Source organism: Sarcophilus harrisii, chromosome 4 (assembly GCF_902635505.1).
Source record: "Sarcophilus harrisii chromosome 4, mSarHar1.11, whole genome shotgun sequence".
NCBI lineage: Eukaryota > Metazoa > Chordata > Mammalia > Dasyuromorphia > Dasyuridae > Sarcophilus > Sarcophilus harrisii.
In genome coordinates, this window is record NC_045429.1 from 96,420,263 (window position 1) to 96,438,061 (window position 17,799).

Genomic DNA, 17,799 nt, shown 5'->3' on the forward strand with positions numbered 1-17,799 from the left:
GGACCCCCAGAGACTGACCAAGGACCCATGCTCCTGGAGGATGAAGCAGGCCGGACGGGAGAGCTGCAGGAGCGCCTGGACAAGCAGACCTTTGAGCTGAATCAGGCCCGGGAGCGCCTGGTCGCCCTGGCTGGCACGGTGGCCGAGCTCGAGGAGGATCTGAGCACTGCCCGCAGGGACCTCATCAAGTCGGAGGAGCTGAGCAGCAGACACCAGCGGGACCTCCGAGAGGTGAGAGCTGGGTCGCGCTTGCCCTGGGGGGCCTCGGGGGGACCAGGGCCTGGGGAAGGGGGTGGGCCACCTGGTCCGAGGGAGGCCTCGGCATGCCTCTGTCTGTGGCCAGGCTTTGGCGCAGAAGGATGACATGGAGGAGAGAATCACCACGCTGGAGAAGCGCTACCTGGCAGCCCAGCGGGAAGCTACGTCCATCCATGACCTCAATGACAAGCTGGAGAATGAACTGGCCAACAAGGAGTCCCTGCATCGCCAGGTGTGTGCCGGGGTGGCGGCTGTGGGACGTGGGGCCTGTGGGATGTGGGGCCTCCTGTCCTGAGCTGGGTCTGTGTGGTGCTAGCAGGACTCGGCTACTGCCGGACTCCCCGGGCTTGGGTCGCCTTGCTCGGCCTCTCCTTCCACCTGCTTCTGCCTCCTTAAAACCCTGTGACCAGACGTCCTGCTGTGCTTCATCCTTACGAAGCTCAGAGGGTCCATGTCCCTTAAGGCCCGCCCTGCCCTCCGTTCACTCCCTTCCGCCATTCTAGGCCTGGGCCACAGCTGTGGGGGGTTTGTTTGTATGCAGGAAACACACCCAGGGTAGAAGTCTGGGCCTCCCTGCTCCCCCCAGCTCCGCCTGAGGGCTCTGTCTCCTTTGCTGGGAGAAGGGCCCTGCCTTTGTCTGTCTCCCAGGCTCCTTCCAAAGCGAATCTGGGAACAGCTGGTGATGGTCCCTATGCTCTGGGAAGGGCTGTGAGGTGGTGCCAGGGCCTCTGACCCCACCTCAGACACTTCCTGGGGGGGGGTTTGAAGGAACACTGCCCCTGTCTGCCTCAGTCTCTGCATCTGTAAAAAGAACTGGAAAAGGGGGTGGCCAACCCCGCCTGTGTCTCTGCTGGGAAAGCTCCAAATGGGGTCACAGGGAGTTAGATGGCAACTCCCCCAGCTGCCCCACCATGGGTTAGCGAGGGCTGGGGCAGAGGGCGGGGGCTGCGCCCACCTGTTAGTAGTTACTCAGCCCTGCACCCAGACTCGGCCAGAGCTGTGCCGCTTGGCCCCAAAGTGGGGGGCGGGTGCGAGTGTGAGGGGGGTCTGGGAGCTGCTGCGCTCCACAGCATGGCCCTGGCGCCCCCGGCCCCCCACAAGCCCAGGGAGAGCATGGTCCGGCTGCCACAGCCCTTGTTGCACTCGGCCTCTCTGCAGTGTGAGGAGAAGGCCCGGCACCTGCAGGAGCTCCTGGAGCTGGCGGAGCAGAAGCTGCAGCAGACCATGCGCAAGGCCGAGACGCTGCCTGAGGTGGAGGCTGAACTGGCCCAGAGGATTGCCGCCCTCACCAAGGCAAGTGCCCCCAGGGCCGGGCCTGGCCTGTGCCCCTTCCTGCTGCTGCCTCCCCCTCTCCTGTGGAGCCGGGCAGATGGCAGAAAGCGGGGTGTGTGGAGAGGGCCCCACCCAGGAGGCGGGAGCCCTGGCAAACGGCTTCTCGGCTGGTCCTGCCAGCCATCTGTGGGTTGGAGAGGCTTGTTCCTCAGCTGGGCACTTCCTGGAGTTCTGGGGAGAACAGCGAGCCGGCACATGCGGGGGGGGCTTCCAGATCCGTTAGCACTGCCGCTGCAAGGAGCTGGGGCCCCTGAGTGGCAGCGCCCGCTCTCCCAGGCCAGGTCGGAGAGAAGAGGCCTTTTCCATCCGGTCCGGGGGCTGTAGCATCTGTGTGCGTGTCTCAGATGCTTTTGGCAACACAGTGAAGCCAGGGCGCCCCTTCTCAGAACACTGTGTTTAAGTGCATGAAATAAAGTGCGTCACAAAGGACCACATAGGGAACAATACAGTGAGCCCAGTGATTCTCAGATTCCCTGAAACTTCTCCGTGGCCACAGGTTAAGGTCCGGGATCTAGAAAGGTCTGGAGAGAGGGGATGGGAGAGGGAGCACACGACCAGTTGATTCAGTTTTATTTCCGCTGATACTTGTTGAGCGCCTGCTGTATTGCAAGACAGTGAGCGAGCAGCTTGTTCCCCAGTTCCAGGAGAAGGAGGCCCGAGGTGGGAGGCCAGCCTGGGAACTCGGAGAGAGTGTTAGGGCGAGGAAAGTGACAAACGTGGAGAAGCTTGTCCCCGGTGAGTTGTCAGCTGTTGGGGTTTTTGGTCTGTGGGGATCTGTGAAGCTGGCAAAAGCAGAGGCTGCTCAGTCCTGGTGGCCAATTCCTGTTTCTGCAGTGACTGTATTAGAGAACCAGGGGTCCTCAAACTACGGCCCACGGGCCAGATGCAGCAGCTGAGGATGATTATCCCCCTCACCCAGGGCTATGAAGTGTCTTTATTTAAAGGCCCACAAAACAAAGCTTTTGTTTTTACTATAGTCCGGCCCTCCAACAGTCTAAGGGACAGTGAACTGTCCCCCTATTTAAAAAGTTTGAGGACCCCTGGACTAGAGGGTGCTAAAAAGCATACAGTTCTGGGCAGCTAGGGGGTGCAGTGGATGGAGCACCAGCCCTGACCTCAGGAGCACCTGAATTCTAATCCGATCTCAGACACTTAACCCTTCCTGTCTGTGTGACCCTGGGCAAGTCATGTAACCCCAGTTGTCTCAGGAAAAAAAAAGAACAAAAAGCATACAGTTCTTAGGCCATCCATAAGCGTCTTCTGTCCACACCAACAAGGTCACTCGGCACTATTCTAGGAGCCAAACCACGCCCACACTGACCTTGGTGTCGGACAGTTCTGTGGCCCTCAGACTTGTGTGGCCTCAGGGTCACTTTATGCCCTTACTAACCCTACTTACCAAGGACCTAGAGAGCCTTTGTTTATGGGGGCCTTTGCTTATCAATATATGCTGTATTTGAAACTGAAACATCATGCACTGTTCTGAAAGCAGTTGTGGCCTCAGATCCCTGAAAGGTTTTAGGTGTTCTGGGCCACGTTTGAGAACCACTGATACATGAAACTGGAGAAGCCACAAGCTAAGCGGAAAGTCAGCTCTGTGATCCTCCCCAGAGAGAGGAGTAAAGGACCTGGCAAAGTTAGATTCATGCTGGAGTCGTAGGGGAGCAGGAGAACCATTTCCCAGGATGCTAGATCACCCAGCTCACCATCGGGCCCATAAGTGTCAGCACACAAGAAGCCACAAAGATAACCGTGGCTCACGGCCAACATCTGCTGCAGAAGATGAAGGATAGAGAATCCTGCAGATGGTCTCCGCTGATGCTCACCTCTGTAGTCAGGGACCTCCATGCCGGGGTGGCCAGAGGGGACGATAATAAAAATGCCAAGAAATGGAAGAGGCTGTAGTCTCCCAGTCTTGTGCAGGCTCACAAAGCATGTCATTTATGCTTTGGTGAGTGAGCGAATTGAGAAAGGTGAGTGACATCATAGGAATGATAGGAAATGGCTGAATCCTGACCGTTGCAATCATTGTAAATGCAAATGTTGATACAACCATAAGGATGGAGCAAAAGTCAAAGTTAACAACACATTAGAGGAAAGACTCAAGATGAGAAGGCAGCTTCAGAGGGGACAGTGCCTCTGGTGTGACCTATGACAGTGCAAGTGAAGGGTAAATGGACAAAAGGAGAGAAATCAATTTTCTCACCAATTTTAGAGGAGTTAAATTGTTTCAAACACGTTTTCACCCAGTGGTGACACAAGAGAAGCACCTGCTTAGCATATCAACACCAAATAAAGTCCTGGAGGAAGATCCCAAGTTGCATTGCCTCATCAAAGTGTAAAAAGAGTTAAAGGAGAAAACAGCCCTGAAGTGAGCTTGGGGTGAGATCCTCCAAACCAGGTCATCTCAAGAGTTTTAATTCATAGGCTGAATTAGAAGGAAGACAGCAGATAGCAAACAGATTTGAAACAGGAAGGCTCTGTGGCAGTTTTTGGTTATCTTTGCTCATCAGTGCTATCTGTAGAATGAGCCACATCATGGAACTCTGCCGCCTCAAGACCCAATATAGTATGGGAAAGAGAAGCAATGGCCCTTTATGAGTTAGGAGTTAGGAGTTAGGAGTATAGTTGCAGCTGTTCATGTGTGGGGACCGTGATTCCACTGGTCTAGTGAACTTCCAGGTGAGAAAATGCCTTTTTCTAGTGCAGGTCAGCACCTTCTCTGCAACTTATCAGTCAGTAAGTATTGATTAAGATCCTTCTCGGTAATACATGCTGAGGATGCAAGTACAAAGAAGGAAACGATCCCTTTCCTTTCTAGTTTTAGAGCACTGAAAAGTCCAGGCTTGTCCTCCAGGGAAACACAGCCAGAATGAGTCATAGACAGCACTTGGCTCTCTGTCCACTAACCATGCTAACTCTTGAGCCAACATGGAAGAAATCTGTCCAGGAAACAGCAGCATTTTAATGATGTTCAGGGGTCAGTGTCAAGACATTTATGGATAGGTTGCTGGTCTTGGAATCAGGAGGATCTGAGTTCAAATCTTGCTTTAGACACTAACTGTGTGACCCTCAAGTCACAACTTCTCTCAGCCTCAAGTTTCCTTGTCTGTAAGATGGGGATGATTAAAAATAACATCCTTTGCACAGTGTTTTGAAGATAAAATGAGGTGATGTATGTAAAGTATTTTTCAAACCCTAAAGTGATATATAAATATTAGTTGTTATTATCACAAAAGAACGGAAAATATCCTTGAATGAAAATTAAAAAGGGGAACTGAAAAGAGATCAGCAGTGGCCAACCTTATTTGCCTTCTTTCTCATTTCTCTAAAATCTTTATGGGTGTGGTCTGTGTATATATCAAGAGTGTCCTTGAAAACACGTGAAGGGAATAGCCAGGCTTTTGCATGTATTTTTTTCTGTCTGCAATCTTGACAATTATACAGTGAGTTCACTGATGTCGAGAATCTCAGATCCCATTTGCCTGTTTTCTGTGGTTATTTAAAAAAGCATTTAATTCATCAGAACAAAACTGATCCTTTAAAGGCCTCATCAAACGGTGATTTTTGTAATAACATGATTTTTGTAATAGAGGCAGGTAAGGAGAGAACTTGGTTCAGTGATCTGTTGAATTATTGGCATCAAATGGGACATGACATTTGGAGACATATGCTCACCTAAAACATTTGCCAGGATCATGCGATGCAGTACTGTGTTGCAGAGTCCAAACAAAAGAAAGATTTTCTGTAAGGGTTGAAGTTCTCTGAACACTCCTTGTACACACATGGCATCACAGTAATTGCATCGAGTTCTAGAGCATTAAAAAACATCCTCAGTTAAATCCAGAGTCATGGAGAAGAAATTAGTCTAATTGTCCATACCAAAAAAACAACCAACCAACCAAACCAAAAAAAAAAAACCACCCAAATGAAAAAGACCCAACTCAATTCCATTTTGAGGGAAAAGTGCAAATAAGAATGACTTACTGAGTTAGCACATTTGTCTTTCTGTCAGTCCCAAGTCTCAATTCAGTTTAAAAATACTAAAGTTTAAAATAATTTACTAGAATTTGAAATTGCACCTAGATTTTTGGGACACCATGCACATGTTTTGAATAGACAGTGCAAAGCTGGAACCAGAATTGTACTGGAGGAAAAGATGGGGCATCTTTGGGAAATTGTGTGAAACTTTGAATGATCCCAAGGTGCTTGCAGCCACAAAATCCCATCTCTTTTGCCATGCTACTGTAACTTGGAACACCACAAGCTCAGAAAAACAGAAATCATGACTGGTCCAAGGGCAGTACCAAGATGCACGGTGGGCAGTCTTAGACTGCGTCCCAATCCCAGTGGTGACACCTGCACAAGAAAGCACATAGAAGAAATTGTTTAGGGCTTATTCAACCAGAAAAGGAGGTGGACTGGCCACGTAGTGAGAGTATGAAACAACCTGTGAGTGGTCCAGGGGCTGCAATGACATCCTGTCTCCCTCCCCTCAAACATCAATGAACCTCTGCCTTGGATGGACCATCCATGGGTGGATGTGGGTGAGAATAACCCAGGACAACTAAATGGGGAAGGGCTGTGATCTGCCCTGGAGGAGAGAGCACACACCAGGGAGAGGCGTGATCTTTTTAAACATCTAAGTGGACAGTGAACTTCATGGAGCTCATTCCCCTCAAGAGGTGGTGGTACAAGGTGGAAATATAGAACTCTGACTTAGGAATTACAGCTCTAAGATAAAATCACTTTGAAAGGAGGAAAAGTAGTACCTGTATGTGGTAGTAGTGACAATGATGACTCTGCAGGCAAGTTTTATGCAAATCAGATTTGTGAGGAAGAAGAACAGTTTATTTTCCGACCAATATGGCAAATAGTTTCAAGTAAGTTTGGGTAAATTCATGGATGACAAATACATGAATTAAAGGGAAGTCAGCTTGCCTTCCTTCCTATGCCATCTCCTCTCCAAGGAGCAAGGTTCATCATGTTATTTTTGGATTAGAACCTGGGAATGTTGACCTTTGAGTTCAGTGTCTTCTCCTTGGGGATCCTTCTGTGGAAGAGTTTCCAGAACTTGTCTGTGCATTTTGGGCTGCTTCTGCTGGCCTCAGGTTCTGGCCCAGGGAGCTCAGGGTGGCACTGGAATGTGGTCTGGACCTGTAAGGGCTCCGTCTGGCCTGGGGAGGCCTTGATTAGGCGCCTTGCCTTGAGTGTGGGCCCAGAACTGGCAGCGTCAGATTTTGAAGGGGACTGTCATTTTGCAGATGATAGTAATTCTACAAGGGTGTAAGTGGCAGAGCTGGGACCAGAGCCCAGGGCTTCTTCCATCTGTAAGTTTCTTTCCACTCCACGTAGGAAGAAATCAAGGAACAGTTTAACTGGCAAGAGGTTTGAAAGGTGGGCTTCCGAGGTGCCTTAGGTGGTTTGTCCTGGAAGAGAGGGGGGCTGGCTGCTTGGAAAGACCTTGTGGGAGTCTTGAGGGCGTTCTGGGAGGCCGGGGCAGCTGGTCACAGGCCAGAGTGAGGACTGTGAACCACAATGTCGGGCCAAAGGTTTCTAGTCTCCTCTGGGATATTTCTTTAAGAAAGACAAAGGCTGTTCTTGTTTGAATGAAGATGGAAGAATGTGTTTGTAGCTCTCTGAGTCCCAGTTCTATCAGGATCAGAGAGGCGAGGGCCAGACCATGGAAGGGCTTGGGCTGTTCCTCGCTCTGGGGGCCAGCCCTGCCGGAATAGGAGTTGGGATGGGGAAGGGAGGTGGGGAAAGGGTGAGGAAGGGGAGGCTTAGGTACAGTGTCGGCATCCCCAGGCTGAGGAGCGGCATGGCAACATTGAGGAGCATCTTCGGCAACTGGAGGCTCAGCTGGAAGAGAAGAACCAGGAGCTGGCCAGGGTGAGAGCACCAAAGCCCCTGAGGGGCTCTGTGGCATGGCTGGGCACCCAGGAGGGAGGAGAAGGGGCCCCCAGTCAGGTTCTCAGGGGGTTCTCCGAAGGGCGTTCAGGGAGCATGGAACAGAGAGGGAGCAGAGTTATGGAGTGGTGGGAATAGAGCCCATTGTTGGGGCAGGAGTTCAGAGGGCATGGCCGGGTGCCGAGGAAGGGTAAGGGATGAGAGAGAGCATTTAGGGAGCACATAGTGGGTGGCAGGCATTGTGCTTTATAAACACTTGGGATATCAGTGGAGTCTCTGCCCTCGAAAAAGGTTACAGTGGGATAAGAAATCCCGTAAAAGGGAGCTGGCAAGGGAGAGGAGGCGGGGAGGATTGGACAAGGGAAAGGGGGGGAACTGAGGAAAGGTGACGGGAGGCTGGGATAAGGCAGCATTAGAGTGGAGAGGGAGGGCCCCAGAGCAGGTTCCCAGGAGGCATGCCTCCCAGCAGAAGGAAGCAGACAAAGGGAGGGCGAAGTTAAGTCCTGGCTCCTCGAGGAGCGCCCCAGTGCCAGGGGCTTCTGGGTGCTACGTGGCATGTCTCATGGCAGGTACGCCAGCGGGAAAAGATGAACGAAGACCACAACAAGCGTCTCTCGGACACCGTGGATCGGCTGCTGAGTGAATCCAATGAGCGGCTGCAGCTGCACCTGAAGGAGCGGATGGCTGCCCTCGAGGAGAAGGTGCGGCTGAGGCCTTGGGCTGTGGCGGGCAGGGGGTCCCGCTGGTCGGTGCGCCTCCTTCTCTGGGACGGGGGCGTGTGGGGGAGAGCCCCCAGCTCTCCTGAGTCTGATCCTTGGCATCGCGGGGGCTCTCCTTCTTCCCTAGAACACGCTCATCCAGGAGCTGGAGAGCTCCCAGAGGCAGATTGAGGAGCAGCACCATCACAAGGTACCTGCTGGCTGCCACTGCCTTCTGCAGGCCCGCCCGAGCCGCCGGGGGTGGCGAGGCGGGGGCCGCCAGGCCGTTCTGGGAGGTAGTGCTCAGACTGCTCAGGAGGGCTGGGCAGCCGCCTTGCCCCCATTCTGGAGACGCTCTCCAGGGCCTCTTACTTAGGGCACTGAAACCAGCACGCTCTGCCCTCTCCTTTTATGGATGAGGATGGCAAAGCCCAAGGAGGGGAGAAAAAGGCAGCTCAGGGTCACCCGAATAGCTCCTGGGGCCCAGGCGTGAGCCCAGAGCTTTTGAGGCCCAAGTGAGAAGTTCTTGGGCTTGGGCCCCAGCCAGTGTTCCTGGGATGGTCCTCACATTTGCCTCTGTGAGTGCCAGGTGTGCCTACGGGCAGGGGGAGATTTTGGAGCCCCCTGAGCCCAGCCTGTTTCCTCTGCTGCCCAGGACAAGAGGGAGCGCGGTGGGGACTCCGATCCTGGCAAGAGGGGGGCGTGCTGGGCCTGGTCGCTGTGATCCATTCCTCTGCTTGCCCCACAGAGGGGTCTTCGGGGGTTCTTTTGGGATCTGCCTCTACTGCCTGGCAGATCCCGCACTGCTTCTACAAGGGGCTTCCCCTTGTGGTCCCAGAGGGGACGTGGCTCTGTCTCTGGGCAGCGTGGTGAGCCGGTAGTCCGCAGGGTGCCCCCCCGTCTGCCAGACTGCCAGCCCCCGGAGGGCCTGTGCTCCCTTGCCCCTGGACAATGTTTTGTGCCCGTGGAGGGGGCAAGTGGAATCAGGGGCAGTGGGGCTCCGGGCAATCTCTTAGGCAGAATTCCCATCCCATCCCCCCCCCCCCCCCCCCGGGCCAGCCCCGCTTCCTCTCTGTGTGACAGACAGCGAGCGTGCTGGGTGCTTCTCTGGGAGCTGGAGCCTCCCTCCTTAACCAGCTCCCCCCTGAGCCTTGACACTCTTGGGCCGGCCTGGGCCAGGACGGCGCCGGGCGATCTGTAAGCCTAGGTGTCAGGAGCGGGCCTCGAGCGGGGCTTCTGGGGTGCGGCCTGTGCGGAATTCTTCTTCACCCTTCCCTGACCTCCACTTTCCCCTCTCTGCTGCCCTCTCTTTGCCCCAACCCAACCCCCACCGTCCCCTCTGTGACCCCCACCCTCCCTGGGTTGGCCTGGCACAGGGCCGCCTTTCCGAAGAGATTGAGAAGCTACGCCTGGAGGTGGACCAGCTGAAGGGTCGAGGGGGGCCATTTGCAGATGGCGTCCATTCCAGGTACTAGAGTTGAGGAGTCCGGGTACGCTCGGAGGGGTCCCTGGAGCATCCTGAGAGAAGGAAAGACTTCTTTGGATGCTGACCATCTCATGGCCCCTGGGAGGATCCCATTCAGCAGCCTCTGTCCTAAAAACAAGAGCCTCATCTTACTCCAGATGAGGTAGCCATGGCTCCCAGAGGTCAAGAGAGAAAAAGGGGCCTTTACGTGGCCCTTGATGGTCCGGAGAATGCCGCCTGCCCCTGAGGCAGGCCCTCCCAGCCGAGGCACGGGATGTTAGGCAAGTGACGTGCCCAGGGTCACACAGCTAGAGCAGGGTCCGCGCTGGGGCTCGAGCCCCGGGCCTCCGACTCCCGGCCCTCCTCCCCCACAGAGGTGGGGCCCGGCCCGGCTCCTCGGCCCAGTCGGTTGGCTCGTCCTGCCTTCCAGGGAGCCCCGTCTGTGCTCTGCTTGGGGAACGCTAGGGCCTTGGGCTTGGAGGGAGCGGCGTCAGTCCTAGCGACTCCGAGGGAGGGGAGACTTCAGCCAACCCCCTCGTTTTACAGGGAGCCCCGAGAGGGGAAGTGACTGTGGCCCCAAGGTTCTCTGGAGGGGGGTTGACAAGTAGATGGCTCAGAGAAGGAGACAGTTGGTCAGTCTTTGGCCGCCAGGCCCTCCAGCGCCCTCGCCACGCTTTCTCTGCCACCCCCAGCCCCGCTCTGCCATCTCCTGTGGCCTCATTTCCCTCTGAGGGGCTGCCGGTAGAAAAGCACTAGTGGGGCGTGACCCGGGGCTTCTTCCTGTTCTGTCTTTGGCATCCTCTGGCCTGCGCCCCTAAACCTCTGGGCCCGGAGGGCTCATGCTGTGGGAAAAGATAAGCTGGGGCCTCCACTGCTCCCACCCTCTAGAAGTACTCGGAAGGGACCCTCCTAGTCCACCCGCCTCGGGTCCTTGAGCACAGTGAGGGGCAGGGAGAGCTGACCTGTTGGCGGGGACCCTAGAAGGTGGCTCCGGGCCCGAGAAGTTTCCTGAGCCCAGGCTTGTGGCCTTCAGGCTTGAAGCCTCCCCAGGGTTTGCCACAGGCCCGGGTGCTAATCCAGCTCTGGGTAGACTGCCCGCCCCCAGGGTGGGGGTGTCCAAAGGACCCTTCTCTGACAGTCCTGCCTAGTCCGGAAGGCACGGCATCGGGGGTCCCTGTGCTCAAGGCACGTTCTCCCCTTCCCCTCAGGTCCCACATGGGCAGTGCCGCAGACCTTCGGTTCTCTATGAGTGCCGGGGCCCACGCTCCCCCCGGCCCTGCCCCCAGCCTTCACCGCAGGTTTTCTGCCCTTCGAGAGGAGCCCACCAAGGTGAGGAGGGGAGGAGGGGAGGGAAGGGGGAGAGTTCCCCTGGGGCCTTTAGGGTCCAACCCGCCGCGTGCCTGGCTCCAGTTACGCCGGCGGCTGGCGTGTGGTGCAAATCCTCGCCCCTCAGCCCTCCCCTCAACCCCTGACAGCTGCAGCCGCGGGGGCTCAAGGCCGTCTGTCAGTGGTAACAGCTGTGGGGCCCCGGACCCCCTGAGCCCCCTCCTCCCTGAGGTGGGGAAGAGGGGGCTGGGGCTGGCAGGTGGCCAGTCAGGGTGTGTGTGTGTGTGTGTGTGTGTGGCTGCACAATGCACAGGGAGTCAGAGAAGTGGCTGCCATGTAGAGAGGGGAAGAGATGCATGAGGAACCCAGTGGGCCTGGAATGGTGTTTTCTGGGAAGCAGCTGAGCCAGCGCCTTCCCTCTGGCCCAGAAGGGCCCATCCCTGTCGTGCTCCCTTCTCTCTCTGAGGCCCCCCCAAGGGCTCCTCTCCTTGCTCGGCTCCCCCGAACCCCATTTCCACAGTGGTGGGACTGAGGAAAGGCTGCCAGAGCCGCACAGGGGCTTGGGCTGCGAGGCCTCCCCTGGTCCCCTTCCCCTTCCTCCCCGTTATCTGTCTCTGCTCCAGTTTGGATGTCTGAGAAGGAGGCGGCAGAGGCCTCTGGGGACCCCAACCCAGGGAGGCTGGGGGAGAGCTGGGGGGAGACCCTGGTGCTGCTCGCTGGCAGCCCTGCCCTAGCGTTCTACCAGGCCCTTCCAAGGCCCACGTGTGGCCGGTTTGGCTAGGGCCTGAGCCATGGGTGTGTGTGTGTGTGTGCGCCCCTGGGTGGGGCAGGGGAGGAGCTGGGGGGTGTCCTGTCACCTCAGTGGGCGTCTGACTGCTCCCCCCTGCTTTCTCCACCCCCAAACCTTGCTAAGGACTGGGAGCCCTCGCCGCTCTCCGGGGTGCTGGCTCCCACGGCCGCCCCCGCCTTTGACAGTGACCCCGAGATCTCAGACGTGGATGAGGAGGAGCCCGAGGGCATGGTGGGCTCCGTGGGCGGCATCTCTCCCAGTGGCCACTCCGATGCGCAGACCTTGGCCATGATGCTTCAGGAACAGCTGGACGCCATCAATGAGGAGATCAGGTGGGAGGCGAGGCTGCCCGACGCTGAATGGGGAGGGGCTGGTTCTTCTGGATTTGAGAATTGGGAATAATGTGAATTATGTGCTGCCACTATGTCACTGCATGTTATTTGGGGATAAAGGCCTGGGCTGGCCCAGGAACAGCGCTCAGTGATACAGGGGTCCCTGTCTCAGGGCAAGGCTGGGATTCATCTTGGCAGGGAGCTCCGGGCGCCTTCCTCTGGGGTCCCAGCGTGCCCTGGTCCTGAAGGGGAAAGGAGGGGAGGATGGGGGAGGAGGAGAGGGCTCTGGGGCCCAGGGAGGAGGCCCGGCTGGCTTTCCTCAGCTGGCTCCCAGAATCCTCAGTGGGCCGCAGGAGGCAGCCATTCCCCGGGAGGTTTGTCAGGTCAGGAGGGCCTGGTGGCCGGCGGTGCACAGGGACGTAGGAGCGTGGGGAGGAAGCTCAGGGCCAGCCAGTGCAGTCTGGGGGAGGCAGCTTGGGCGAGGCCGCCTGGGGAGCCTCTGAGCTGGCCCCACTCCTCTGCGGGGCCATGGGCCTTTCTGGCTGCTTCCGGGAAGCTCGGGAGGAGGATGGGGCCTCCGAGTCGCGGCTGAGGGCGGCCCGGCGGGGCGCAGAGTTGGGTCACTTCTTGGGATGGTTGGGGAGGGGAGGGACTGGCGTGGCAGCTCTCCTGCGCTCCCCCCCCCCGGCCCAGACGGCCTCGTGGCTGAGGTGGGCTTTCTTTCCCGCAGGATGATCCAGGAGGAGAAGGAATCGACTGAGCTCCGAGCGGAAGAGATTGAGACACGGGTAACCAGCGGCAGCATGGAAGCGCTGAACCTCACCCAGCTGCGCAAGCGCAGCTCCATCCCCACCTCGCTGACTGCCCTGTCTCTGGCCAGTGCTTCTCCACCCCTCAGTGGGCGCTCCACACCCAAACTCACCTCCCGCAGTGCCGCCCAGGACCTGGACCGAATGGGTGTCATGACCTTGGTGAGACCTGCGTCCTGGGTCTCCTCCGATCTCCCCAGGAACCCAGGATGCCATGAGTCTCCGCTGGGAACTGATGGAGGGAGCCTCGGGGTTCTTAGGGCCGGGCCACCTTTGGTGGGAGAGTCTCGTCTGTCTTTCCTGGGAGCAGGATGCTTTCTGCCCAGGGTGCCCGCTCCTAGGTCAGGCTGTTCCCGCGTCTCTGGGGACCGGCGAGCTCCTGGGGCACCCGCTGCTGGGGGCAGAAAGAACTGGCTGCTCTCCCTCTTCCTCGATTTGGAAGAGGGCATTACCCCGAGGCTGGTCGCCACATCTGGGCCTAGCGTGTCCTGCCCTTGTCAGGAGAGTTCTCCCAGCTGGGAGCCAGCAGCAGGTTCTATCCCAGTCGGTCTCCCCACCTTCAGAACAACACTCTGCCCCTTCTGGCCGTGCCCTTCAGTGCCAGGCTCTTCCCAGGCGCCTGAGATCCTGAGGGAGATGGATCTGTGGGGATCGCAGACTCTCAGCATGGGGAAAGATCCCACCTCTGCTTTGTGGGGGAGCTGCTGAGAGGCCGGAGGCCTTGTCCTCCCAGGTCCTGGAAGAGTTAGGCTTCAGGCCCAGCTCCTCCGCCACCCCCAGACCCTGCTGCCTCACCCTGCATGGGCCTGACTGCCAGCTTCGGGGGCACCCGGGGGGATCTGTATGTTCCACTTTTTCTCTTTCTCTTGCAGCCCAGTGACCTGAGGAAGCACAGGAGGAAGCTGCTGGTGAGTGCTCCTGAGGACCCGGGGGTTACCCCTCAGAAGCCTGGGACCCCCACTCCTCCTCATTCCCCACTCCTGGGTGGCCGGTGGAGGCTGTGAAAGTCTGCCCTGGGTCTTGTCCTGACTTCATGAAAGTAGCCCAGGTGCCCCTCAGGAAGTGGGTCTTCCCTTCCTTTGCCTGTCCCGGCCTGCCCCAGCCCCTGAGGCCCCGGGGAGTCTCCCCTCACCCCTAAGAGGGGCCTCTAGACTCTGGCTTCTGGGAGGAGCTGCCCGTGTGGGTCCATGGGTGCGGGTCAGTCAGAGCCGGTGGCGGCAGGCCCCTGCATCTCTGCCCTGTGCCCCTCACGGCTTCACTGTCTGTTCAGTCACCAGTGGCTCGGGAAGAGAACCGAGAAGATAAAACCACCATAAAATGTGAGACTTCTCCTCCTTCCTCACCCAGGACTTTGCGGTTAGAGAAGCTTGGCCATCCGGCCCTGAGCCAGGATGAAGGCAAAAGGTGAGGGGGGGCGGGCCCTGCCCCCATAGAGGTTACACCTGGCAGGGTCTCAGCCGCGCCCCTGCCAGACGGGCCGTACCCCCGGCTCTCCCGGGCACACGGAACCAGCTCTGAGCCTCTGCCCGAGGCGGCCCCCCGCCCCTGCCTGGCCCCTCTCCCTGCTCTAATGGCCACCCCCTCCCTCCTCTTGCCCCCTTGGCTCCTGTCCTGCAGTGCCGATGACCAAGGCAGCAACCCCAGCAGCAGCAACAGCAGCCAGGACTCCCTGCACAAGGGCACCAAGCGCAAGGGCATCAAGTCCTCCATCGGGCGGCTCTTTGGGAAGAAGGAGAAGGGCAGGCTGATCCAGCTGAGCCGGGAGGGAGCCACAGGCCATGGTCTCTGACCCCCTTGGAAGTTTGGGGTGGCCAGTGGGGAGGGGGGGGCAGCAAGAATGGCTGGTGGGCTCAGCCTGCGTCTTTGCAGACATTGGAGAGGAAAGGGGGAAGGGCGGGTGGGGAGGCATCAGGGTTATTCCCACTGGGCTCCAGCTCCTGGTGCTGTAGCTTTGATGCCTTTTGGGTACTCGGTTCAGCGAGGACTTATTCGGTCCTATGGCGTTTCCGGTGGCTGGCTGTGTCCTTGTTGCCAGCTCTCTCTGTCCTTACTCCCGAGCTCAGCCTGCAGCCTGTAGGGCTTAAAAGGGAAGAACTTTTAGGCTAAAACTCCTGATTGCTGTCCCCCCCTCAGGAAAGTCCGGGGCGGGAGGAGAGCTCGGTCAGAGAAGGGAAGGGATGGGGGCTGGGCTGCAGCTGCGCTCTGGCCGGTGCTTTGCAGGGGTCTCAGGTGCGGGCAAGGAGAAAACAGGAAACTGTGGATCAGGGGGAGGGTCTCTGGAGGCTGAAGATTTTTCAGCTTTGCCCCAGAGCAATATCTCCCCCGGAGCTGCAATGTTGTGTTTAGTGACAGGGATTTTCACAATGCTGCCCATACCTGTATTTATCTCTAAATACAACTGTTCCCAAAACAAAAGGAGTAGGATCTGATTGCATCACTCCCAATTTGGAGTCTCCATTTCACTGCCTCCATTGGTGTGGGTTATGGATTCCTCTCTTTATGAGATGTTGCCTCTTTCAATGGATTGGCCACAGGGCCCTGGGACCAGCTCAGAAATGGAGAAAACATGTTATTCAGTGACTGAGAAAAACCCAGGAAGTCCTTCACTTTATGCGTGTGAGCCTTCTGGCAGGGCCAAACAGTTACACCTCTCCCTACCAGGAGCCGATGTCGGATTTTATTCACTCACAGCTCTCTCTCTCGGGAGAAGAGCTGGGTTAAACACCCTCAGGGCTCTATAATAGTGGGCAATTAGTAAATATCGGATTGATTGATGAAGGACAAACTGCTGCCCGCTGCCAGGGGGGCATCCCCTGCCCAGGAGGCTCAGAAAGCAGCCATGGTTCCTGAAGGCGGCTCTGGGGTGCAGGCACAGTAGTGACCTGGGGACCAGGACAAGCACGGGGCTGTGGCCACAGACAGGCTCCTCGCCTGTGGTCATTCCTTTGCTGGGGGCTTCGGGGCACGGGCCAACTTGTGGTGACAGAAGGACCAGGGTGTTTCTCTGGCTATGGGTTGAGGTGGGGATGGGACAGAACAGAGTTGGGAGGCCGGGCAGAGGCGGCTCCCTGAAGCCCCCGTACTCATCGGGGGTGGGAGAGAAGCCTTGAGCCTCTGGACAGAGGTCCCCTTGGATGGCCTCCCTTTGGGTCTCAGTCGGGTTTGAGTACATCTGCTTCTGACACCGCCTGCCCCCATTTTCTCCAGTGTGGCTGGCTTTGGTAAGAGAAACTGGGGGTGCATCTGCCTGGGTTCTCGGGAGGCTGGACGCTGACATCCCCATTTCTTCATTTCTAGTCCTCCTGTCTGAGTCGGAGCTCAATCTGCAGGAGCCTCTGGTGCCTGCCAAGCTGGGAACCCAGGCTGAGAAAGACCGGCGCCTGAGAAAGAAGTAAGGCTTGGGGCTCAGGTCAGTCCTCCTCCCCCGGGCAACCCCCAACCCAGTGGGCTCGAGCCCAGTGATTCATCTTCCCAGGGCAGTTCCCAGTGATCATCAGGGACTGGCTGGGGAGAGAGATTTAAGGGAGCCTCCAGAAGGACGGTCAGAGAGAGGTCATTGTGTTCCTATGACATGGTTGTGTGGCAGTTCTAGAGTATCTGAGTATCTGACAAGACAGCAGTTAGAACTTCTGGGCATTGGGCCCCGTGCCCTGCTTCCCCAGTTCCTCGGGACAGGGCAGGGCCAGCCTTCCAGAGGCGGGGGAGATGTTTCCAGGCGTGGGTCTGGGGAGAGCTCCTGGCTCCTGTGTCAGTGGGCACAGAAGAGGGCCGGGAGGACCCTCTGAGTCTGCTTTGCTTTCTTCCCACCAGACACCAGCTTCTTGAGGACGCACGCCGGAAGGGAATGCCTTTTGCCCACTGGGATGGCCCCACTGTGGTCTCATGGCTGGAGGTGAGCGGGGCAGTGGGGAGGAGCAAAGGGGCCGAGACCCCCGATTAGGGCTGCAGAGTCCCTGGGACCCCTGGCAGTTAGTGTGAAGTGCCCAGTCGGTAATCTGGCCGGCTGTTCGGGATGAGTCTAGGAAGGTTTCTCCAATGGTCCAAGCCCATTGTCCTGGAAATGCCTGTGCCCAGCAGTATGGCCCTTCCTACAAGCGCTGACCAGGCAGACAGCCCAGCCAGATGACCGAGTCTCCCTGGAACCCTGTTCCTAAGGGTCCTCTTGTTCCCAGATTCCCCACCACCAGCTTGCCTCAGTCTCTCATCCCGGGGAGAATCTTGGTTTTGGGGAGAGGGAGAGTGGAGGGCCTGGGAGCCGACCCCCGTCTTTTCTCTCGGCAGCTGTGGGTGGGCATGCCGGCCTGGTACGTGGCTGCCTGCCGAGCCAATGTCAAGAGCGGGGCCATCATGTCGGCCCTCTCGGACACGGAGATCCAGCGGGAGATCGGCATCAGCAACGCCCTGCACCGGCTCAAGCTGCGGCTGGCCATCCAGGAGATGGTGTCTCTGACCAGCCCTTCGGCCCCGCCCACCTCCAGGACGGTGAGCAGGCGCTCCCCCCCAGGGAGACCCCGGTGGGCGGGGGGCCATTCTGGCGGGCCGGGGGCCCCTCTGGGCCTGGGGCTCTGAGCAGGTGACAGCCACTCTGAGGCTCCTCTGTGAGAATGAAATTCCTGGGCTAGAGAGTCTCTGAGCTGAGGGTTTCCTTCCTTCCCGGCAGATAGTGTGGCTCTGGGACGGTGCCTTTTTTCTGTCCAGGGCCATTTGGATCTTTATAACTTTGTTCCTAGCCTTGCTACATGATCCCCTCACAGAGCCCGGGCAGTGGAAGGCTGTTGTCCCTAGCTTTGGCCACACGAATGATCCCGGGCCTTCAGCCCACGGACCAGATGTTGCCCATCCCTGGTTTAGGCCATCCTAAAATGGGTGAGAGTAGGGG

The 17,799-nt window shown here is 57.6% G+C and overlaps 1 protein-coding gene across 10 annotated transcripts in view; it reads left to right on the forward strand.

The window, feature by feature from the left end:
• Positions 1-17,799, forward strand: part of PPFIA4 (PTPRF interacting protein alpha 4) — a 111,322-nt gene that overhangs the window by 24,326 nt on the left and 69,197 nt on the right. For 7 of the 10 annotated variants that reach the window (XR_004229336.1, XR_004229339.1, XR_004229338.1 and 4 more), the window contains exons 7-22: positions 40-231; positions 344-490; positions 1,417-1,551; positions 7,399-7,482; positions 8,070-8,201; positions 8,347-8,409; positions 9,575-9,666; positions 10,872-10,992; positions 11,903-12,111; positions 12,842-13,082; positions 13,793-13,828; positions 14,191-14,324; positions 14,538-14,701; positions 16,218-16,311; positions 16,731-16,812; positions 17,202-17,402. Coding sequence is in view for 5 of the 10 variants with exons in the window: in XM_031937162.1 (XP_031793022.1) it covers positions 40-231; positions 344-490; positions 1,417-1,551; positions 7,399-7,482; positions 8,070-8,201; positions 8,347-8,409; positions 9,575-9,666; positions 10,872-10,992; positions 11,903-12,111; positions 12,842-13,082; positions 13,793-13,828; positions 14,191-14,324; positions 14,538-14,701; positions 16,218-16,311; positions 16,731-16,812; positions 17,202-17,402 (2,127 nt within the window). In the remaining 5 variants the exon portion in view is untranslated. The remainder of the gene's footprint in view (positions 1-39; positions 232-343; positions 491-1,416; positions 1,552-7,398; positions 7,483-8,069; positions 8,202-8,346; positions 8,410-9,574; positions 9,667-10,871; positions 10,993-11,902; positions 12,112-12,841; positions 13,083-13,792; positions 13,829-14,190; positions 14,325-14,537; positions 14,702-16,217; positions 16,312-16,730; positions 16,813-17,201; positions 17,403-17,799) is intronic. The other 3 variants (XR_004229340.1, XM_031937161.1, XR_004229341.1) reach the window with 2 other exon arrangements.